Source organism: Nannospalax galili, unplaced genomic scaffold (genome assembly GCF_000622305.1).
Source record: "Nannospalax galili isolate Female #2095 unplaced genomic scaffold, S.galili_v1.0 scaffold368, whole genome shotgun sequence".
NCBI classification, from domain to species: domain Eukaryota; kingdom Metazoa; phylum Chordata; class Mammalia; order Rodentia; family Spalacidae; genus Nannospalax; species Nannospalax galili.
The window spans coordinates 4,780,211-4,804,691 of NW_008359963.1; the positions used below are offsets into that span (position 1 = coordinate 4,780,211).

The 24,481-nt window shown below is 47.0% G+C and overlaps 1 protein-coding gene across 1 annotated transcript; it reads right to left on the minus strand.

Annotated features, from left to right (window-relative positions):
• Positions 1 to 391: 391 nt before the first annotated feature.
• CUNH1orf115 (chromosome unknown C1orf115 homolog) lies at positions 392 to 13,151 on the minus strand. Its single transcript, XM_008823760.3, has 2 exons — positions 12,756 to 13,151; positions 392 to 2,784 (listed from the first exon to the last, which is right to left on the minus strand). The coding sequence occupies exons 1-2, from the start codon at positions 13,065 to 13,067 to the stop codon at positions 2,665 to 2,667; spliced, it is 432 nt and encodes a 143-aa protein (XP_008821982.1). The 5' UTR covers positions 13,068 to 13,151; the 3' UTR covers positions 392 to 2,664.
• Between the last annotated feature and the right edge of the window lie 11,330 nt (positions 13,152 to 24,481).

Below are 24,481 nucleotides of genomic sequence, written 5' to 3' on the forward strand. Positions count from 1 at the left end.
CAGCATGCCACATGGACTGACACCCAGCAGGCCCCTCTGTTGGTCCAACCTCCCATCTGGGAGTCACATTGACAATTTTTCAGCCAAGACTCAGTGTGGGGAATGCAGCTTCCTGGCTCCACTAAATCTTAGTCAAAGGCTCTGGAAATTTCCATTTGTAACAGATGTGGGGGCTGAGCCTTCCCCACTCCAAAGCCTGTTCTGAGGGATTCTAGAGAATGTAGCCTTTAACACTGCAGGTGTGGGCTGGCCTCAGAGTGGCTGTGGGTTCATACTGAGTTCCCTCAGAACATCTTCCCAGGGGCCATCACCTGCTACACTGCATTCCCAGGTCCAGCAGGAGCCTGAGCCTTCTCCCTCAGGCCAGAAAGCAAGTAAGGGAGGTCCTTCACACATAGAAAAACCAGACAAGCTGGTGCCTTTATTCACAGTGGCGGGGGCGGTGGTGGTGGGGAGGATAGGGATACAAAAGAAGCCTTCTGGTCAAGCCATTAACAGGGAAGCTCAATTCCAAGGTAGAAAAGTATTCTGGAGCAGGAAGCAAGCTCTCAAGCTGGAGGAACTGGGCATGAGGAACCCAGAGCCCCATACAGGGAATGTGATCACAAAGGCTGCATGAGGGGCTGAAGTCCTACAATGAATCCGGCCCTGACTCCCAGGACAGCCCCTGTGAGCTTTTGATTTTGGACATTTCCGAGTTAATTCGTAGAAATTTGAGACTTTGAGAGGTACAGAGCCAGATGTGCACCGATTTGTGGATTTTCCAATTTGGGAGGTGGGAGGAAATTCTTTGGAGACACCCAGGCAAGGGAACCCCTGAAGCTTCATCCCTTCCCTAGGTCACACTTCCACTCCCCAGCAGAACTTTGTGGGCTCTCCAGAGCTCAGTAGCATCAGCGGTGACTAGGGAGGATCTCTGCAAGTTTGCTTCACTTCCAGTGACTAGCAGTCCTCAGGGGCCTGACTCTTTCCTGCTAACTCCACGTGGCTTTCTCTCCTGTTTACGTCTACCTCTCTGTTTCCAGGGCTGTTGTGTAAGCTGTCGTTCTCTCATAAGGGTGAACCTGTGCATAGTCAGCCTGGGCCACTGGGGCTAAAACAAGACCATTTGTTTGATCTCACAAATACCCAGCCCAAGGACTTGGCATCATCTTTCAACAGAGAGGAGGCTGAATCGAACTGGGAGGCTGCCACTATCCCCTCCACCCATCCGTCTTCTGTCCATCTGTCTGTCTTTCTACCGTCTCCATCTACCAGCGCCTGCTGGTTGGGCCTAATGGGTAAGGCATGTGCGTTGTGGCTTTTTGTGTGTACCCTTCCTGGGGCAACAGGCCTCCTGGGGCAGCAGACTGCTACCACTGTTGAGCCTGTAGGGGGTCTGAACAACTGCTCTGGACCCTGGACTTTCTAGAAGGAAAGTGAGAACAATGGCCTGCTGTGGGGGTTGGCCAAGGGCCATGGTGAGAGGGACCTCCATCTTTTACCTCTCTGTGAACTACTTTAAAAACAGTTGTGATATAGGTTGGCACAGTTCTCAAAGCATCCTAGCCTTTGAAGGCCTTCTTTCCTTCACTAGTGTCCAATGGCAGTCTGTGAGCCATCCTTGATGGGTGTCAAGCCCAGGACCCATACCTACACTGATCTTTGAATCCAAGTAAGATTCAGCCTGTCAACCTTCTCTGCCCCTACACACAGCCAAAGGTCTAACCCTCCAGAGTGTCCCTACCACAAGCAGCCAGCCCTAGTTCTGGACTTTCATTGCTCTTCCAATGTCCTTCTTCATGTCCCTCTGGCTCCTACTTACTGGTTCCTTTTCTAAATCCACACATTCATTTCCAGGCTGCCCCCCCCCCCCATCTCTATCTCTGTCTCTCTCCATTGAATCAAGGAGGAGTTGGGTGACTGTTAGCAGTGAATTTGGAGTACTGTGGCCAGCCACATTTGCAGGAGCCCTGCCATCCCTAAACACAACAACTAGGCCAGACCACGCTGGACCGGGTCCAGCCCTGGAAAGCACCCGTCACCCAGCCTCCTTCAGAACTTGCCCTTCCTCCTTCCTTTATTGCCAGCTGCATATTTATGTATAGATCTGTGAAAATGACATGCTTTGATCTACATGTGAACATGGTTTTCAAAGCATCATGCCTTCAAAGGGAGTTTCCTTCCTTCTTTCTTCCCAAACCTGTAATTAAACTCCCAGTGTCAGTGTGGTGAAGGAGATAGGAAAGAGAGATAGACTTCAGAAACAAGCAGCTCCCACAACCTTTCCAGGAGAACTTAGCAACTGTCCATCTCCAGGTTGGCATTTCCTTCCCTCCTCAAAATCACCTGCTCACTGCTCCAACCTGCCGTGGAATTGCTTCCATTACCACATGAAGGCCCTAATCAGCATGGGAAACAAACTAGCCCTAACCCTAATCTTGGCCGGGTTCTCTGCAGGATTGACCCATGTCTCATTGGATCCACCCATGTCCAAGAGAAGTGGAGAGCTCAGTAGATGGGTGGGGGCAGCTCCTGCCTAACACTCAACCAATTCAACAACAAAACACGTTTCCTCTTCGAAGTTCTCTGTGAGTCCAAGTCTGAAATAGTCTGAAATAGTGGATTCAGAGCCTCCAGGGCAGAAGCTTGCACTTGGGTGACGCCTGCCCCAGCAGCTCCTGTTTAGCGCACAAAGGACACCACGCTGGTGGCCACTCCAAATGGGGCGGAGTAGGCCGCAGCAAACCCCTGCAGGCCAATAACGATGTAGCGACATCCTTTGGTGATGACCTTCCCAACGTTCTGTTTTTAGGAAGAGAAGAGAAAGGCAGAGAGTTAGGCAGGGCAACCTGTTGATCGGTCCATGACTCATACACAGAGAATGGTCTACCCTCATCCTCCCAGGGCAGACTAGCGAGGCCCGGTGTCTGTCTCCACATCTGGGGCTCATAGCTGGCATCTCCTTGCTGAGTGTGTGCAAGCACAGCACATTTCCAGATAATTTGAAGGCCTTTTTAGAAACGGCACCAAGGTTGCCAATTCTGAGACTAAGCCACTTTTGTTTTTTTAAACTGAAACTCGCCTTGCTTCCCTGTTCCAGCTGTGAGTCAGTGTCATCTAAAGACTGGACCAAATTCTCCTTCAGGTATCTCATCACCCAGCCCAGCCTGTCTGTCCTCTATGTCATCTAGTGCCTACCCTGGTCTGACCTACACACTGGTAACTGGGGAGTTCTCTAGTTGACTCTCCTAGTGCTGCATGCAAATATATCTTGTGTTTCCAGAACAGTCTTACACTTGTTGAGGGTAAGGACAAGGCAAAGCTTTTTTTTTTTTGTCTTTTTGAGACAGGGTCTCCCTGTAGCCCCAGCTGTCCTGGAACTCACTATGTAGACCAGGCTGGCCTTGAACTCACAGAGATCCGCCTGCCTCTGCCTCCCAAGTGCTGGGATTAAAGGCGTGTGCCACCATGCCCAGCTTTTAAAAATTTTTTTATTTTTAATTTTTTAACTGTCTTCTTCCTCCCCCTTGGTAAGGGTGGGTGCCAGACAGGGGGCATCTCAGGGACGCAGATGGAATTTCATGAAAACATCAAGACCACCAATGGCTAACATTTACTGTACCGTGTCCCCTGGCCTTCTCCCCATCTTAAAATTCTGTTGCCATTCTAGGTGACTTTGATGTCCATGTGGCTGACCAGGACCTTACCATATCTCTCAGCCCTATGATTTTTCTGATCACAACCACTACAAACAACACAGCCTGATCTCACTGAAGATCTCCAACTCCAATCACAAGGCTCTCCATAACACCCAGTGCTGCCTGGCAAACCCACCCGACCTGTCCAGTGGGCGGAACTTTCCTCTCTCCCAGATACAACCACATGCATTTCCCTTTCAAACCTCCCCATCGCAACCATCTCTATGCCCATGTCCTTCACTGCCTGAATCACTTGTACCCTGAGAACATGTTCACCCTGCCCCCTTCTGGTTTCTCCCACTTTGCCTGTCTAACAGTGGGGAATGGGTTCCTTTCCTCAGGCCATGCCCACACTTGTTCTTGGTTCTCTCCCATCCTGCCTTGGTTTGCTGTCCCCAGCAGCACCCCTGTCCTTCTCTGTCAGGCCATTTCTCTTAGCTTATCCTTTGCCAGGTGACACCATAATTCCACCTCCTGCCCCATATCTCTGCTCTCTGAGTAAAAAAGCCCCCGGATGCTGTCTCTACTCCAAGTTTCTTCCCTCTCATGCTGCCTCTTGCCCACACCCACCCGAGGACTGGCTGGTCATTGGACACCCATGACGTAATTCCACCTCCTGCCCCATATCTCTGCTCTCTGAGTAAAAAAGCCCCCGATGCTGTCTCTACTCCAAGTTTCTTCCCTCTCATGCTGCCTCTTGCCCACACCCACCCGAGGACTGGCTGGTCATTGGACACCCATGACCTCCATGTTGCCTCATCCATGGACATTCTGTCTTCTCCCTCTCTGACCCCTTAGTGGCTTTGGGCACACTTTGTGAAAGGCTCCCTTGGCCTATCTTCTCGTGGCTCTCGGATCGTCTTCACAGCACATTCCTCCTTCACGCTCTCTATGGATCGTCTTCTAGCAGAGCTTGAACGGTTGAGGTCTTTGATCCTCAGTTCTGGGTCCTCTCCCTCTTTCCACCTAGAACTGCTTAGGTTGCTCAGATATTTCCCTGGACTTTGTTTACTGGATGCTGATAATGCTTCAGCTCAGATTCAGAAATTCATCTCAGAATTCAGAAATTCAAGGAGGAATCTCTCCTTGTGTGAAGCAAGTGGATCTAACTTGGGTTACTGTTGTGTCTTTTGTGGCGCTGGCTCTTGGGCTTCAGCAAGAAGAAAGCACAGAGGTGTTACACATACAGCGGGAAAGGTGCAGAGCTGAATTCCAGCTCAAAGAATTCTCACTTCAGAGCCCATGCCCTTCTCTCCATGTTACACTTTCCTGTCTAATGAAGGTGGTCTGTAAGTGACCTTGTAGTTAACTGCTCACAGCAAGGAGTGAGTTCTAGTCTCTTCCCTTCCTTGACTTCCTTGGCCTCAGTTTCCTCACCTGTACAATGGGAAAATAAAGTAGCCCTCACATTGTGTTAAGAGGATTGAGTTCATTCAAAGGAAGTCCTTGAGGCAGTGCATAGCATGGGCTGCAGGCAGTGTAAGCATTCACAATGGCAGCCACCAAAAGAACAGTGATTTGGGACTGGAGAGATGGCTCAGCAGCTGAGAGCACTGGCTGCTCTTATAGAAGACCCAGGTTGGGTTCCCAGCACCCACATGGCAGCTAACAACTATCTGTAACTCCAGTTCCAGGAACTCTGATGCCCTCTTCTGGCTTCCACTGGTATTGTGCACACTTCCTCCATCTCACAGAGATCCACCTGCCTCTGCCTCTGGAGTGCTGAGATTAAAGGTGTGCATTACCATGCCTGGTTCAATATACTGTAATTTTTCAGGATTTTTATTTTTAAATTTTTGTTTGTTTGTTTGTAAAAGGGTCTCACTCTGTAACCTAAGCTGGCCTGGAACTATGTTATCCAGGTTGGCCTCCAACTCATGTTGATCCTCCTGCCTCAACTCCCTCAGAGCTGGGATTATAGGTGTGAACCATTATGCCTGGCGAGGAAAGTTTCTGAATAGTGTATGGAGAATTGCTTCTGATTCCTGCCTACTTGAGCTTCCCATAGTCTGAATTCCAGAGTCCCCCCACTACAGAGCGTGCATACTCCTGTATCCCCAACCTGTAGACAGAGCCACCATCTTTCCTTTGGTCTCTTTCTGGTTCGTGACAAGCTGTGGGAGAACCGGGTACATCTAAATCTTCTCTAGACACCACTTCATCCAGATTTAAGGAAACAGTGGTGTTCATGTGTTTGTGGGGCTGGAGAGATAGCTCAGCAGTTAAGAGCACTGACTGCTCTTGCAGAGGACTGGGATTTGAGTCCTAGCACCCACATGGCAGCTAACAGCTGTCCCTAACTCAATTCCAGGGGATCCAACGCTCTCTTCTGACTTTCTTGGGCATTGTATGACACTGGTGTACTTACACAGAAGCATGGCATAACACTCATACATATACAATAAAAATAAATTTTTTTTTTTTTGGTCTCTTTGTTTTTTTTAGAAAGGGTCTCCCTGTAGCCCCAGCTGTCCTGGAATTCACTATGTAGACCAGGCTGGCCTGGAACTCACAAAGATCCGCCTGCCTCTGCCTCCCAAGTGCTGGGATTAAAGGCGTGCACCACCACGTCCAGCTAAAAATAAATTTTTTTAAAAGTGTGTAATGAAAAGAGTCAGGGAGTGAATTTTACATGTTTGAAACAACAAAGACCATGTTTCTGGGCGCAATGGAACCATCGTCACTGATCCTTTGTAAAGAATGCCACCAGAATCAAACAGCCTGTCTGACACTTGACATTTTTGGTATTTGTACATCCAGTTTTTCTCAGTTTTTTATTTATTTATTTATTTATTTTATATTTATTTATTTAAAACTGTAGTCACTTTATCTTTGCAATTTAGAGGCAGGGGAAAGTCTGAAAAAACAGCTCATTAACTGGAACACTGTCAAAACACAGTTTTGAGAAATGAGGTGTGAAGAAGCCATGGACCCCCATCTTGCTGCTGTTCAAGGGAGGAGATCTGGTAAAAGAAAACTGTCAGAAGGGTGTTGGGGATGGGGGCGCATGGGAGAGTGTGCCAGGCCCCATAGCTCCCCAAGATCCATGTTTCAATTCTCAGAACTATGTTACGTGAAGTGGCAAAAGGGTCTTGGCAGGTATGAGTAAGGCTCTTGAGATTGGGGGGGAGGGTCCCCTGGATTATCTTTTTTTCAGTGCTGGGACTCAAACCCAGGGCCTTTTGAAAACTAGGCAAAGAGTAGCTCTACTGGTGAGCCACGCCTCAACCCAGACACATTCCTTATACGCAGGGATGCAGGAAGAGTCAGACAGAGCATGTATAGATGGAAGGGGGGTGGGGACTGGAAGAGCCTATACTACAGGTATGTGTGTTGGGCGGGGAATGGCCTCTGGAAGCTTAAGAAGACAAGGAAAGGCAATGACCCTGGCGATTTTGGCTCAGGAGGACTAATTTGGACATCTGGCCTCTAGAACTATAGAAGATCATTGCAGCTGACTCCCTCCAATGCCTGGGACTCTCCAGTTCAGATAAGAAAACCATCTCTCTGCAAACATCACTTTGTCCAAACACAAAGGTCAGGTCTTCAGTTGTGCAATGCTCTCAGGCTGGGGTGGGTGGTCAGCTACAGAACCTGAATGAGCCAGAACTCATGTACAAACCAACTGGGGCCTCCCCTCAGCCCTCAAGGGCAGCAGCCCATAGCTACAGAACCGTTGTCAGTGTTCTTGGATGCAGAACTCCCACATGGATTAACTATTGACTCTCGCTATGACCATGTGCATGCGTGCGTGCGTGCATGATGCACACATATGTGTGTGTGTGTAGGCTGGAGATGAATGTCAGGTGTCTTTCTCAAATACTCTCCACTTATTTATTTATTTATTTATTATTTATTTATTTATTTATTTATTTATTTAGAGACAGGGTCTCCCTGTAAGCTGGCTGGCCTCCTGGCTCCTCACACTGGGATCATAGGCACAAGCTGCTATGGTGGGCTTTTGACTGGGTTCTGGGGGTAGAACCCAGGCCTTAAGCCTAAGCAGCACGCACTTTATCCACTGAGCCATCCCCGAAACTCTGCCATGACCTCCTTTTCACCCAGAGGCACAGATGAGAAAATGGAAGCAAGTTGAAGAAATTGGGGTAGAGGAGGCTAGCCCAAGGTCACATAGCCTTCGGGTGGCCGGATGGTGGAGGAGGCTAGCCCGAGGTCACACAGCCTGTGGGTGGCCAGGTGGTGAAGGAGGCTAGCCCGAGGTCAGACAGCCTGTGGGTGGCCAGGTGGTGGAGGAGGCTAGCCCGAGGTCACACAGCCCCCGGGGGGCTGCCCTTACCCCATATCTCTGCATACCTTTGAAATTACTGGTAAAATTACTATGTGTGTTTGAAATTAACCAATAACCGCGTTTCTGCTTCTGTACCCTGCTTCTGCCTTATAAAAACCCCCTGAACTCAACCTGGGGCGCGCAAGTCCTCCGAGGAGACTCTGTGCCCACAGGTACCTGTGTCCTGAATAAACCTCTTGCTGTTGCAACCCAAAGGCCGTGACTTGTCCTCCGTGGTTTCACTCTTACAGAAGAAATTGGGGTAGAGGAGGCTAGCCCAAGGTCACATAGCCTTCGGGTGGCCGGATGGTGGAGGAGGCTAGCCCGAGGTCACACAGCCTGTGGGTGGCCAGGTGGTGAAGGAGGCTAGCCCGAGGTCAGACAGCCTGTGGGTGGCCAGGTGGTGGAGGAGGCTAGCCCGAGGTCACACAGCCCGTGGGCGGCTGGGTGCCCTCGGATCTGGCAGTGTGACTCCAGTACCTGCACCCTTGGCCTCTACCTCAAACATGAGGATTTCTTTTCTTCTTTTCCCTCCTTTTTGTGGTGCTGGTCAAACCCATGACCTTGAACTTGCTAGGCAAGTGTTCTACCAGTGAGCTACAGACCAATCCTCAGTTTTTTTGAGACAGGGTCTCACTCAATATGTAGCTGAGGTTGGCCTTGAGACTTCACCATGTAGTCCATGCTGGCCTTAAACTCCAGAGTACTGGGATTACAGGCCCGCAACACCACATGACTTACCCCACACTTTCCACTTTACAACACCCCCACCCACCCCCTAGCTGCCTGATTAACAGAATTGATGCCTTTCCTCTCTCACACCTCACCCTGTGGCTCTCCAGGGTGGTCTGTTATTTTCAGCTGGGTTCCAGGCAAGATCCAGCCTTCTCACCCACAGCTCTGCAGGGGAAGGGCCAGGCCAGTTCCCCCCAGCTCTGCTACAGTCTGGATCTACAGCCTTTCTTAAACTCCAGCTTCCTTCATGGCAGAAAGGGAAAATCCATCTTCCCAAAGTTGCTGAGAGGACTCAGAATACAAAGAAGGAAGCAGGCATCCGGCCTGCTGGAGGAGCACTGCCAACTTCCTCCCTCTCCCCAGTGCCCAGTACATAGCACTTTCACAATAACATGTGCTCCATAGGAACGCTATTATTTCTTTAAAATGAACTGGGAACATTGATCTCCACAAGAGCCCAGGCACAAAGGCTCCTAAAAAGCTGGACCACTTCAGCATGGGGTTTGATCCCTGGGTGGAACTGTGAGGGTGGGTGTGGGTGGGGCAGAGGGAGAGAGCCTGCCCTTTCATGTTGCACAAAGGCCAGCACCTTTCCTTAAATAGAAGCAGGAAGGGGCTCTGGTGAAGGAGCTGAGAAGTTAACAGGAATGGGAATGAAAACACATCCATTAAAACAGTGGGGTTCCTCACAGGTCTCTCCTCCTCCACAGATCTCAAGTAAGAGAAAAATTTGCCTATGACTAAAGTTGGTAAAAGTGACCTCCCACCTTTCTTCCAGAGCCGGACTGTTCTTGTAGCTTTTCAGAAAAAGCAGGTGGTTTGTTTTCTTGGAGCCTGGTACACTCTCCTGGCTGAGAAAGGGGAAGCCAAGATGATTCTTGACCTCCTTGCATGGGCTGTCACCTCAACTGGGCTTCTTGGGTCTACTGAGCTAGTGTGTAACATTCTAGATCTTTCCCACAGCGACTTCTCCGCTCTCTCTTGGATAACACTTGTCAAAATTTCATTTTTTTCTTTTTAAAAAATATTTCGCTCAGCGCCAGGCATGGTGGTCACGCCTGTAATCCCAGCACTCCGGAGGCAGAGGCAGGCAGATCCTCTGTGAGTTTGAGGCCAGCCTGTTCTATAGTAAGTTCCAGGCAGCTGGAGCTACAGGGAGACCCTGTCTCAAAAAGACCAAAAAAATAAAAAATAAAAAATAAAAAAATCTCAAAATTCACATAACGTAAAATGAACCACATTATTTTATTTATTTATTTAGTTAGTTGTTTGTTTTTTGAGACAGGGTCTCCCTATAGCCCTAGCTGGCCTGGAGCTCTCTATATAGACCAGGCTGGCCTCCATCTCCGCAAGCTCAGAGAGATCTGCCTGCCTCTGCCTCTTGAGTGCTGGTATTAAAGGCGTGAGCAGTCCTCGCTAAAAGGAACCACTTTAAAGCGGAAAATTCAGGGGCATTGAATGCATTTAGGATGTGCAACAGCCAGAGCTGTCTACTTCCAAAACACTTCCCAACCCCAGAAGGAAACCAAACAGCCCAGTAGGTAAGCAGGTGACCTCCAGTCCTCCTCCCACTGGCCTCTGAGCACCACCCTTCTTCTATGTTCTGACTGTCTGGACTCGTCTATTGTGGGCATTTCATAGAAAGAGAATTGTGAACACGGTGTGTCGCCTGTGGGTCTGACTTTTTTCACCAAGCTCCATGTTTTTAGAAGTTTAGCTACAATGGCAGTAAAATTAGCACTTCTTTCTTCTTCTTCTTGTTTGTTTTTTTTGTTTTTTTTGTCTTTTTGAAACAGGGTCTCCCTGTAGCCCTAGCTAGCCTGGAACTCACTATGTAGACCAGGCTGGCCTCAAACTCACAGAGATCCACCTACCTCTGCCTCCTGGGTGCTGGGATTAAAGTCATGCGCCACCATGCCCAGCCACTTCTTCCTTCTTATGGTTGAATAATATTCCACGTTGCCTCACCACAGGTTGCTTAGTCATTCATCCACTCATGGACACTTGGTTTGTTTTCATCTTTGGCTCTTGGTAAGTGATACTTCTATAAACATGTATGTATACATGTTTGAGTCAATTTTTTTGAAACTGTAGCCATATAGCCCAGGCTGGCCTCAAATTCTTTAAGTACCTAAGGATGATCTTTTAAAAAAAAATCTTTTTATTTTATTTATTGTATGTGTGTGTGTGTGTGTGTATGTATGTGTTACATATGTGTGTGAGTGAGTGCATTACACAGCATGCATGTGGAGGTCAGAGGACACTTGCAGGAATAAGTTCCTTCCTTCTATCTTGTGGGTCCTAAGTATCAAGTTTAGGTAGTCAGCCCTTATCTACTGAACCATCTCCCTGACCTAACCTTGAACTTCAGATCCTCTGGGCTTTACCTCCTGAGTACTGGGATTACAGGCCTGTACTACCATGTAGCATTGGTTTGTATAGCACTATGGATCTAACACAGGGCTTTTTATGCATGCTAGGCAAGCACTCTACCAACTGAGCAGCATATCCAGCTCTGTTTTCTGTTATCTCTCTAGAACTGTGACATCATAGAGTAACTCCATGTTCTACTTTTTAAGGCGCCTCCAAATTACTTTACACAGCAGCTACACAATTTTACATTCCCAATACCTGTGTTCAAGGCTCCAAATTTCTCTACATTCTCACCAACATCTGTTGCTTTATGTTTGGACTTTGATGTTTAGAGTAGCCATCCCATGGAGTGGTATGGCCCTCACTGTTAGCTGGTAAACACCTTTTTGTTTGGTTGGTTTTAGGTCTTGTCAGCCCAGGCTGGCCTTGAACTTTCCAGCATTCTACCCAAACTCCAGAGTACCTGCGATTACAGCTGCAGGGTCCTGGGCCTCAGCTCTATTGGGTGAAGCCTTAGCTCTCCCCTTTTGTGTTCAGTGTTCATGTCACCATGATTGAAGACTTCCCTGATTTTACAACCTTATGGGGATAGGGAAGTGCCTTGACTCTGCATCTCTCTGCGGAAGGCTGTGGACTCTCCGGGCAGTGAGGCATTCATTTTTGTACAGTGCTTGACACAGAGTGGGCATCTCTCAAAGCCTCTCCAAATGTCAGCTTCCAGGCTAAGGCATCCATGCCATCACCTCACTTTCAGAGAGGCAAACGATGGCTTCTTTGTGATCAACTGGGGTGGAAAAAAGAACACATCAATCCTACCATGACCTTAATCTTGAAAGTCCTAACTCGATTTCAGTGTATCTTATTACTGCCTGCATGTGAGTAAGCCACTGTCCTCTCCTTCAAGAGAATGATAAACCTAAACTCCTGGTCAGAGACTGAAAAGGCCACCCACTGAAGGCTACAGATAACTGGACAATAAACCAGGCAGAGCCAGTGGACCTTGGTCAGGATACAATCGATGAGTTTTGTGACTTTTTTAAAAAAAACAAGGGAGCAATTCTACTTTTTTCTAGGCAGGGCACCTGGGAACTGCAACTGTACCTAGTTGCTCTTAATCCGAAAAAAGGATATTCATTCCATTCTGAACCCATCCATCTCCCTCTTCCTATCAAAGCAAAGGCATACAGAATGTCTGAAGGCCCAAAGCACAGAGATAGCTGGAGAAAGGGAGGTTCCATGGTGCATGGGAATGCATTTGCTGAGCTCCCGAGCCCGGCAGATCACGTCGTCGCTTGCCGAAGACACCTCGCAGCTCTTAACTAGTGGGGTGGTGGGCAGAGGATGGAAAACAGGTACACTTGGGCTGCAACTTCTCACTTCGGGTCACCTTGTTTAAGTCACCTAACCGCGTCACCCGTGCATCTGTGCCATCCAGGCGCACAGGTCCTATCCTAAGCTAGCGCGCTCAGAGCCATGCGTCCAGGAGGCGAGTTGCCCGCCAGCAGCAGGGTCGCGGGCACAACGCCACCCAGAGTAACCCGGGAACCGGGGATTCGGTTTGTATCAGGACACTCGGCCAGTCGGGGGCTCTGCAGCGGGGGTCCCCACAGCCCCGGGGAGGCCGGGTCCTCCGGCGGGAACAGCGCCCTGGGGACCCCCGGGCTGCGCGGGGCGCCTACCTTGCCATACTTCTTCAGCTTCCTCCGGTACCTCTTCTTGGGCTTGTCGCCAGGCGCGGGCTCCTCCAGCGGCTCGTAGCGCTCGGGCAAGACGGCCAGGTGCACCCTGCGCGCCCCCGGGGTCCCCGCGCGCCGGCCTCCCGCATCGCGCGCCCCGACCTCGCTCGCTGGGTCCTCGTCCTCGACCTCGCCCTCCAGGCGCTCCACGATGGCATCCGTCTCCTCGTCGCCCGCCGCGCGCAATCGCCCCAGCGGCCCTCGGCGCGCCAGGCTGCAGGCTACCTTGCTGCGGAGCCGGGATCCCACCGTCATGACGCCGTGGAGCTCGGTAGAAGGTCGGCGACGAAGACCGCCAACCTTTGCTCCCCGCCCGGCCTCTCTCTGCAGCCACCCGCCCCAGCCAGGTCCAAGCGGGGGACCCGGGAGCGCGGCGCAGCGCCCTCTGGCCGTGGGTCCTGGGACTGCGGCCGCTGCGTCCCGGCCCCACACTCGTGTCCCACCTGTTGGACAAAAGGGCGAAGAAGACACCAGAGCTCAACGCAAGCATGATTAGCAGCACTAGCAACAGCCCACGGGCACACAAAGTATCCAAAACTGGCAGCAATGGTATTGATGGTGAAGGACACGGCGCCGGCGAAGGCGTGGTGACAGGTCAGGAAAAGGCAATATTCAGAGCTGGGGATGTAGCTCAGTTGCTAGAATGCACGTATAGCAGGTACTAAGTTGTGGATTCGATCCACAGCGCTGCATACTTATACTCCAGCGTGGTGGCGTATGTGCAATCCCAGCTCTCAGGATACAAGGCAGGGGCATCCGTAAAGTTGTACTTGGCTACACAGTGAGTTTGAGGTCAGCTACGTGGAATTCTGTCTCAAAACAAATGATGTTTGTGCAACTGCTATGGGGAGAAGCTTCTGGACGGAGATCAGAAAGCATTTACCAAGTCATAAAAGTCGTTCATATTCATCTAGGAACTTGTTCAGAAATACAATGCATCATGTCCACAGAGTTCATCACCCTGACCCCGTGAAAAAGTGAAGCTGCCCGACAGGGACAGAAAGCTGAATTCTAGAGCATACATGTGATGTCATGTGATGCAATCAGAAAAGCCAAGATGAATCTCAACCTGCTTGGAATGCCTTGTTTGTTTTTGTTGTTTGATTGTTTTGAGACAGGGTCTCACTATGTAGCTCTAGCTGGCCCGGAATTCACTATGTAGATCAGGCTGGCCTCCAACGCAGAGATCTACCTGCCTCTGCCTCCCAAGTGCTGGGATTAAAGGTGTTTCCAGGCCTGACTTGCTTGTTTGTTTTTAAATCTTGGTTATCTCTTCTTTTACTCAATCTTTTCTTAAAGATTTGTTTATTTAATATGTATGTGTGTTCCTGTGTATATGTATGTGCATCATGTGCATGCAGTGTCCACAGGGTCCAGAAGAGGATTGCCTGGAACTGGAGTTATAGGTAGTTGTCAGCCACTAGACACCTGTGCTGGGAACTGAAGCCAGGCCCTCTGGAAGAGCAGTACACACTCTTTTTTTTAAAAAAAAAATTTTATTATTTTATTTTATGTGTATGAGTGTATTGTCTGCATGTGTGTAAGTGCACCAGTGTCGTGCAGTGCCCATGGAGGTCAGAAGAGGGTGTTGGAGTCCCTGGAACTGGACTTAGGATGGTTGTTTGCTGCCATGTGGGTGCTAGGAGTCAAACCTGGGTCCTCTGCAAGAGCAGTCAGTGCTCTTAAATGCTGAGCCATCTCTCCAGCCCCAGCAGTACACTCTCTTAATCTCTGAGCCATCCCTGTTTGTTTTGAGACAGGGTCTTCCTATGTTCCCTGAGCTGGCCTTGAACTTCTGGGCTCAAATGATCTCTTGCCTCAGTCTCCCTAGTAAAGGAAATGGTATCAGTTGTGCTCACAGTTTATAAGAAGTTGGGGGTTGGTGAGATGGTTCAGTGTAAAGACACTTCCTACACAAGCCTGATGACCTGAGTTTCAGCCCCAGAACCCACTGTAACGGTTTAAATGAGAACTGTCCCTCATAGGCCATCATATACTTGGACACTTGGACCCCAGTTGATGGCGTTGTTTGGGGGAAGTTATGGGGAAGAGTGAACTTGCTGGAGGAAGTAAATCACTGGGGGTGGGCTTTGAGTGTTTATAGCTTTACTGCACTTCCAATCCACACTGTCTGCTTCCTCTGTGTGGATGGAGATGTGGTCTCTCGGCTTCCTGACTGCTTGCTACCGATAAATTATCTACTCCTCCTCTGGAACCATAAGCCCAAGTAAACTCTTCCTGCCTTAAGTTGCCTTTGGTTCTAGCAAGAGAAAAGTAACTCATACACCACACAATGGTGGAAGGAGAGAGCCAACTCCACAAGGTTATCCTCTGACCTCCACATGTGCCCCATGACTCCCACACATCCCTACATACATCATGTGTACCAGTAATAATAAATAATTTAAAATTTTTAAAGTTTATTTGAAGTGGTATGGTATTTCTGTGCTGTGGGCTTGTCAGCAGTGAAGGGACACGCACAGCCCCACATTGTTACCCTCAGCAGCCCGAAGAGGTCTCTTAACATTTTAGGGTCCCCGATTTAGGTCAAAGTGGGAATTCTGGCTTCAATGCAGAGAATAATCTCAGGACCAGGATGAAGCAGAGTTGGGGTTTTATTATAGGTATTTTTTATTTTTAATATTTTATTTTTTATTTTACACGTATGAGTGTATTGCCTGCATGTATATAAGTGCAACCCTTGTCAAGCAATGCACAGGGAGGTCAGAAGAGGGTGTCAAATCCCCTGGAACTGGAGTTATGGATGGCTGTTAACCGCCACATGGATGCTGAGACTAGAACCCAGGTCCTTTGCAAGAGCAGCCAGTGCTCTTAATCACTGAACCACCTTTCCAGTCCCAATTAGAGATATTTTAATACAGAGTTTAAGCTTAAGGATTAGGAGAAAGAGAGGCACTGGGAAAGGAAATAAAGCATACCCAAGTGTGGGCACCACTCCTCAAGGGAGACTTGTAAGTAATTGTTATAGCCTTACCTGTGTATACCGTTTTGGTGGCTCTCAAGTTTCATCTCAGAAGGCCGCTAAGAAACCTCCTACCCCTTTTTTCTCTCTTCTGATAAGTGAGATTAAATTTTAATCTGGTAAGGTAAGGCCAGAAGTCACCAGGGTTGCACAAAGGGTTTAAATACATGCCTTTTCCCTATACATAGGGTTTCTGGGAAGATTTCTAGAAAATTGCAGGTTTACATTGGGAAAGGAGAACACCCTTAAGTTGCTGTTAATTGTTCTGGAGTTCTGGCTTCGCTACTGGTGAGAGGCTTCGGTCAGACCGCAGGAAGGGTCCCTTTCCATTTCACGTCTTTCTACCCTACCTCAGGCTGGGACTATCCCTCTTCAGTGCCCCAACTGGGACCTTTTACACTAACCAGAATCTTTGATTGACAAATAAATTGTTACTTAAATGCAGTTTGTTGGAACAAACCTTTCTAAAATTATTTATTTTTATTTCATGTGTATTAGTGTTTTTGTCTGCATGTTAAGTATACCACATGCATGCAATGCCCAAGGAGGCCAGAAGAGGGCATCAGATCCACTGGAACTGGAGTTACAGATGATTATTAGCCATCATGGGGGGGCTGGAAAAAGAACCCAGTCTCCTGCAAGAACATCCTGTACTCTTAACTATTGAGTCATCATCTCTCCAGCCCTAGGACAAACTTAAAGTAAGGTCCACAAAGAATGACGGGTTGTTGAATGGTGTCTGAAAGATGATTCTGGAGAGAAGTACAGTAAACTGGGATTCCAGAATTAGGGTGAAGATCTTGTTGGCCAAGACTTTGGATCACCTCACTTATAAGATCTTTGAATCCATCTTCTTTGGGAGAGGGGTGAGGCTTTGAATGAAATAATTTCCCAGGCCTTCTCTGTCCAAACATTCTGAGAACCAAAAAAAGTGGAAGGATTTAAAAATCAGAACTACATTCTCAGTTTGGATACATTTCTTCCCAGAGGAAGTCCTTTAACAGGATTATACTTTTAAAAGAAGCAGGCTAAAGAAACATCATAGCTCAAGTTTAGATCCCATTTTGTTCTTAACATCTGAAGCAAAAGTGCTTGGATTAGTCCATCTTTCCTTAGTCCATCCTTCCTAGCCTCTTTACAAATAGATGAGGGAAAAAATGGGGCTGGAGAGATGGCTCAGCAGTTAAAAGCACCTGCTGCTCTTGCAGGGGACCAGGGCTCAGTTCCTAGCACCCATACGGAGGTTCACGACTGTCTGTAACTCCAGTTCTAGGGGATCTGACATCCTCTTCTGCCTCTGTGGGCACTGCAGGCACATGGTACATATACGTACACATGGGCAAAACACTCATACACATAAAATAAAAATTTAAAAATGTCGACTTTATTTCTATTTTGAGGCCATTTAGTTTTCAAATAACAATGTAGAGATCTGCAGGTGATAAGCTGCTTGAACATCTGGCTTTCCCCAGGCCACCAGGGCTCTTTCTGCTGAGGGAACTCAGCCAGAAGACAGTCTGGCTCAGTCTTAGGTTTTTGTCTCTGCTCCTGATGACCTGATGATTCTTTCGTTAATACTGGGATTGAACCCAGGGCCTCTCACATGCTAGGCAAGTGCTCTACTCCTGGGCTGTACCCCTAGCCTTTTTTTTTTCTTTTCTTTTTCCTTTACTTTTTGAGGCAGGGTAGCACATTATAGTCCAGGCTGGCCTTGAACTTGAACTTGCAATCCTCCCACCTCAGCTTCGGGAGTAGCTGGGATTACAGGCCTTCACTACCAGGTTCAGCTTCTTCTAATAACCCTTGATGCCCTGTTTATTCTGCCTGGTGTGGAGTGAAAGGACAGCTGGTCTTCCCTGAGGGTGGATAGATGCATGGTTCACCTCCTGGAGGGCTCTGGGTGTTCCTGTGTGTCCCCAGCAGGCCTGGGAGGCCAGTGCTGGGACCCAGAAAGCTCCAGGGTGAGTTCATGGACCAGCTGCAGCACACCCTGCTTCTGTTGTATGGATGTCCTGATTCTGGACCCCAACTCTGGATGTATGCCTACATGCTCCGTACACTGTGACGTGGGGGTTCCTTGTACCCGTGCTTGTGCGAATGGCTCAGCTGGCAGTTGAGCGGGCACGGCTGTACCTAAAGAGAAAGAAGATGTACCACACAACCAGGTTTTTCCAGGTGCATTTCTGGGACAGGGAAACCTGCCTGAATTATCAACTCTGGACTCATTCACTGTGAAGTCACTGCAGAGAAGTGGTCCAATTTAACTATATAACCAGTATGACTTTGATACAACACATGCATGTGTATTGGAGACACTGCTTGTTGGGGGACATAGGAGAGGTATGAGCAGATGGGGTCCAGGTGTTGCTTGCTGTGTGGAGTCCCCTGGGCTAGCCCAGTCACCTGTCCATGTAGTTGCTCCGGCTCTGCCCCAGGAGGCTAACTGCAGAGGATCATTCTTGCTACTCAAGTTTGGCTGGGATGTTTATTTGCATAGACCTGCTGACCTTCAGCCTATGCCACTCCTAGAAATGAGAGCCACCTTCCTGTCCTACGTCACTGTTGTCACAATGACATTGGGATGAACCTGAGGCAGGTGTGAAAAAAAGATTACATTTTATGATGAAAAATTTAAAATATAAACTTGAATTTTAAAATTTTATTTATTTATTTCCATTTGATGTGTATGAGTGTATTGCCTGAATGCATGTAAGTGAGCCTGTGTCATGCAATGCCCAGAGTTCAGAAGAAGCATCAGATTCTCCTGGAACTGGAGTAACTTATGGTCAGTTGTGAGCTTCCATGTGGGTGCTGGGAGCTGAACCCAGGTCCTCTGCGAGAGCAGCCAATGCTCTTAACTGCTAAGCCATCTCTCCAGCCCTAACTTGAATTTTTTAAACATATAGTCCTGGCTGGTCTGGAACTCATTGTATAGACCTGGCTGGTCTCAAACTCATGGAGATCTGCCCGCCTCTGCTTCTTGAGCTGGGATTAAAGGTGTGCACCCTCACAACCAGCCCATAAACTTTAAAGATTGCATTTATGTATATTGTGTGTTTGCATGTGTGTGGGGGGCACATATGTGTGGGATCTCTCCCTTTCCTCGTGGGTCGTTGGCCACCGTTCCATGAGGACAAAGGGAGCAGAAGTGACGAATGGGGTCAGGGACAGCCAGTGAGCACTGATGGAAGAAAGCCCTTCCAGGGAGGCAGGTTCAGTGATACAAACAGCTCCAGACTCAGTGAAACAGCTCTGTTTATTCAGTGGGGGTCAGGGAAAATATAGTGTGGAGGCAGCAGCCAATGCTTCAGCTGATAGGTGCTCATAGTATGCTTTATTTACATGTGGCAGTGGGCTCCTATCATACGACTATCGGGCAATGCCTAATTATCATATAGAAAAAAACTGGGGGTAGTTTTTACTCCAGGTAACTATGCCAAAGGTCATGTTCCAAATAAGGTCAGGCATCCATGCTTGGTGGCACTTTCCAGGTAAGTCAGGCAGAGAGTTCCTGCTGAGAAAGGAGCCAACCTTAACAGCAAGGCAACACATATGGAGGTCAGAGGACAGCTTGTAGGATTCAGTTTTCTGCTTTTACCATGTGGGTCCGGAGATCAAACCTAAGTCATTAGACTTGGCAGCAAGTGCCTTTACCCACTGAGCCATCTAACCAGACCAACTGGTGTTATAAATTAGTTACATAAGTGGGTTAAAAGTAGAACTATGTTGATTACTTCTGTACCACAGCTCAGGACTGTTAGTTTAGGTCTGCTGGAGCCAAACTCAAACTCTTTGTACATCCAATTGTTTTAACTATTGCCCAAATAAGCACATATATGTATATATTTTAGTATTTTCAAGTCTGACTACTTTGCATAATTTGTAAAACTTCCCAGAATCTTCTAGGCATAGAAAAGACAAATCCTGGGACTCCTCAGAGACTGTAAATGGTTGCTGCCCTTTGGAGCTCCAACCCTTTCACCAGCATGCTGCTCAGACGCATTGCTTAGATGTGGAAGGCTCCCTCTTCCATCTTCTCCAGGTGCAGGAAATCTCCAGGCTTTTTCTCCTTCCTGGGGGGACCCTGTGTGCTTTCAAGAAGGGCTGCGGTTGTGAGGGCTCCCTCCAGACAACTGTCCAAACAGCATCCAGATCAAGTTCTGTGTGCTATTACCACCTCGCAGCCAGGCCTTTCTTCTGATCAACCCCCAACCTTCAGGTTGAAAAGTAACAGATTTTTCCATGGAAACAGGCTGGAGGATAAATGTCAAAATATGGGTAGGGCTTTCTGGATGGTGTGATGCTTCTGTATTTCATATTTTTATTACATTTGTTTATTTGTGCATATGTGTGTGGATGTATGTATGCTGCTGTACGCATGTGGAGGTCAGAGGACAACGTGTGGGGGTCGGTTTTTCCCTTCCATTATTTGGGATCTGGGAACTCAGGTCCTCTGTCTTGGCAGCAAGCACCTTTACCCTACCGAGTCTGGAGATGCATCAGTTTTATTTATATTTTTATTTGATTTACCTATATTCTCTAAATTGTCCCTGAACATATTATGTTTGCAAGAAACTTTTTATTTTACTATTTTAAAAACAGGAGAGTTGGGCTGGAAAGATGGTTCAGTGGTTAAGAGCACTGGCTGCTGTTTCCAGAGGACCCAGGTTTGGTTCCTTGTACCTACACGGCCACTAACAACCATCCATCACTCCAGTTCCAGGAGATCCGACATCTACTGGCCTCTGTGAGCATTGCATGCATGGCATAAGTGCACTTATATACATGGAGGCAAAACACTCATACACATAAAATAAAAATAAACATGCTGGGCGTGGTGGCGCACGCCTTTAATCCCAGCACTTGGGAGGCAGAGGCAGGCAGATGTCTGTGAGTTCAAGGCCAGCCTGGTCTACACAGTGAGTTCCAGGACAGCTGGGGCTACAGGGAGACCTTGTCTCAAGAGAGCCCCCCCCAAAACCAAACAAACAAACAAAAAATACACATATACACATAAAATAAAAACAAATGAAAAAAAAATTTAAAAAAATTAAAAAAAACTTTCAAAGACAGAATAGCAAATAAGATTATTTTCTCTACTGTGTTTATGAGTCCTAGCTGGAAAGGTAACACCCAAAGGCACAGAAATAGCTCATTTCTGGTTTGCTCCAAGTGGCCTTTGGGAAAGTGAGGCAGATGGAAGAGAACACCAAGACAAGCAAACATGGATTCCAGAAATCTTTCACTGGCTTAGGGAAGAAAATGGAATGTAATTATTGGTAATTAGCATGGGTTTACTAAGAAAAGACATGATACCAGATCACCTTTCTCCTCCCCCTTGTTCCTCTTCTTATTTGTGTGTGTGTGTGTGTGTATGTGTGTGTGTGTGTGTGTACACATGCATGGTATGTGTATGTATGTGTGGATGCACATGGTGGCTGTCTTCCATTTTGCTTTTTGGCACAGTCTCTCACTGAGCCTGGAGCCTATGGATTTGGCTAGATCGCCTGGCCAGAGAGCTCCAGGGATCCACCTGCCTCCACATCTCCCCTCGGCAATTGTAGACGTGCAACCCCACTTTTACATGGGTCCTGGTGATTTGAACTCAGATCCTCAGGCTTGTGCAGCAGGCACTCTACTGTCTCTGCCACCTCCCCAGACCCAGCTCTTCTTTTTTATCTTGTGAAAGCAAAGCAGACAGATTGATTCTTGGCTCTGTAGAAGTGGCAGCAGCCTGGACAAAAAGGAAAAATGGCTGGCGCCTACTTCTTATTTTCACTAATCAATCTCATAAAAAAATATACTTAGGTCCCAAGTAAAGATTTGGTAGAACTAAAATGCAAGTCAAAGAGCAGATAACAGCTTAAGACTTACAAGAGGTTGAACAAATAGTGTAGGCTGATGACTGTCCACAGACCTTGTGTTTCAGGCTCTCCTGGTGCTCGCTGGAACCTGGAGGGATGGACGTGGGAGAAGAACAGAACTTGCTGTGGGGCGGTGCTCTTCCTGCACGTGTGTCCAGCCTGTGACAACGCAGCCTGGACTTGTCTCTTTATTACTGTAGCAGCAACAGCACAGCCAACTTATACTGGATTCAGTACCCTAACAGTCCATTCGATCCCATACTTTGATTTTGTATGTGAATGTATGTTGTGCATATGCATGTGTGTACAGGTGTACACACTCATGCACTCACGTGGAGGCTGGAGGAGGATGTCAAGTGTCCTGTTCTATCACCTTCATCTCATTCCCTTGAGACAGGGTCTCTTACTCAACCTGGAGCGAGGCTTGCACCCAGCAAGCCCCAGTGGCCCTCCACAGTGCTGGAGTTTCTGCCTCTGTGCAGCCACATCAGGCTTTTTATGTGGGTTCTGGGGATTCGAATTCAGGCACTCATATTGCACAGCAAGCACTCTCACCCACTGAGCCATCTCCCCAGCCCCATGATTTTTGGAATAAGTTTATTATCAGCTTATCTAGACTAATAATTTATATAAATGATTACTACTAATTAGCCTATAAATTTATATAAATTACTGTGGGTTAAAAACTTTTCACAGTGGGTAATATCAAATTTCGTGTGGAATAATTTAATTACTGATGACATAGAGGAAAAAAATCAACTCAATTATTCTCAATAATAATAGATGCATTTTAAGAATCTACTCATAAAAATGAATGATAGAATTCAGTTAGTTGTAAACACAAAATGCAAATGATACTAGAGACCAAGGAAATGAATAAAAATTAATTTTTAACCATCTGGCTATAAAAATTCTTATTATGTAAATTTCTATAAATGTATAATCGAATTTGTTGGAATATTAATCTAGAGAAGGGAAAATACTTATTTACTCCTGAACTAAATGAGGATAATTCATCCTTATATTCCCAAATATAAATGATTCCCACATTTTAAATGTCTATAAATTTACCTGGTCATCCAAATATCCATCACTGGACCATGGTCTTTTACGGGCCATTTCCTGAACTCACAGCCATCACATCCTTGCTGGCAGCATCCAAGCCTGCTTAAGATGCAGCTTCTAACCCAGTTTATCATACCCGGTCTAAGGACGTCTCTTTCAGAGTCTATCACATCAGCTTGCCATTGCACCAGGGTGGGGTCTGCTGGTTAAATACTGGGCATATGCTTGATCATATTTCCTGTGATTTAGGATTTGAACCTGAAAGCAAACTTACTTTTACTCTAAATAGGAGACTTATTCTTTGAGCCTCCTTTTTTTTGGTCTTTTTGAGACAGGGTCTCCCTGTAGCCCCAGCTGATCTGGAACTCGCTATGTAGACCAGGCTGGCCTCAAACTCACAGAGATCCACCTGCCTCTGCCTCCCAAATGCTGGGATTAAAGGCATGTGCCACCATGCCCGCTTTTTTACTTTTTTTTTGGTTGACCCTCCTTTTATATAAAGAATTTCATTTAGTTATTTTTGATTGATTGATTGATTGATTGTGTGTGTGTGTGTGTGTGTGTGTGTGTGTGTGCCCATGTGTACAATAGCACAAGTATGGTCAGAGAACAACCTGGGGGAGTTGGTTCTTTTCTTTTACCATGAGGGATTGAATTAAGGTCGTCAGACTTGGTGGCGAGTGCCTTTACCTGCTGAGCCATCTTGCTGAACCTTTTAACTTTTAGTTAGGTATATCTTTATTTTTTAAATGGGTTTCTTTTATTATTATTTTATTTCATTTTGTGTATATGAATGTATCGCCTGCATGTATATAAGTGCCCCTATGATGTGCAATGCCCATGCAGGACAGAAGAGGGCATCGGATCCCAAATTGGAGTTACAGATGGTTGTTAGCCACCATGTGGGTGCTGGAATCTGAATTTGGGTCCTCTTAACTGCTGAGCCATCTCTTCAGCCCCTTAAATGGGTTTCTTGTATGAGTATATAGTTGGGCCACATAGCCTTTCCATTAAAAAATGTTTAATGTGATGTTTGGGTCAAAATTGTCACTTGTGCTGGGTATGGTGATGAACACCTTTAATCTCAGCACTTGGGAGACAGGAGCAGATGGATCTCTGTGAGATCAAAGCCAGCCTGGTCTACATAATGAGTTCTAGGCCAGCTGGGGCTACAGGGAGATCCTGTCTCAAACACAAGCCAACCAACTAAAAAACAGTCACTTGCTATTTCCTTTATATTTTCTTATCTGTTTCATTTCTTCTTCTAGTTTTTAAATGTCTTGGAGTGTTTTTTTGTACAATTTATTTTTCTGAAAATTGAAGCTATGTACATGTGGTGCACATATTTTGTTATGTGTATATTGTTAAATGATCAAAACCAAGCTGTTTAACATGTTATTGTAATACATACTTTTTTGTAGCTGGGACACTCAAAGCCTACTCTTTTAGCATTGTTCAAGTATATGACACATTGTCATTGGACACAGTGGCCATGACAATCATTATATAAAACAGTTCTCATGAAGTTATTTATCCTATCTGAATTTTTGTGTTCTTTGACCATCTCCCCAACTCCCTTTCAAGGCTCATAACCATTATTTTATTCTCTGTTTCTATGAGTTTAGCTTTTTTAGATTTCACATGCGTCTGTCGTTGTGTTTGGCTTATTTCATTTAACACAATGCCATCTAGGCTGATCTATGTTGTCACAGTGATGGGATTTCCTTCATTTTATCGGGCATAATAGTACTCCATTC

Excerpts from the sequence above, each read along its gene's own strand:
- CUNH1orf115 (XM_008823760.3), bottom strand. The coding sequence starts at position 13,067 with ATGACGGTGGGATCCCGGCTCCGCAGCAAGGTAGCCTGCAGCCTGGCG. Across the intron at positions 2,785-12,755 it reads AGCTGAAGAAGTATGGCAAG|AACGTTGGGAAGGTCATCAC; the intron begins GTAGGCGCCCCG and ends TCCTAAAAACAG.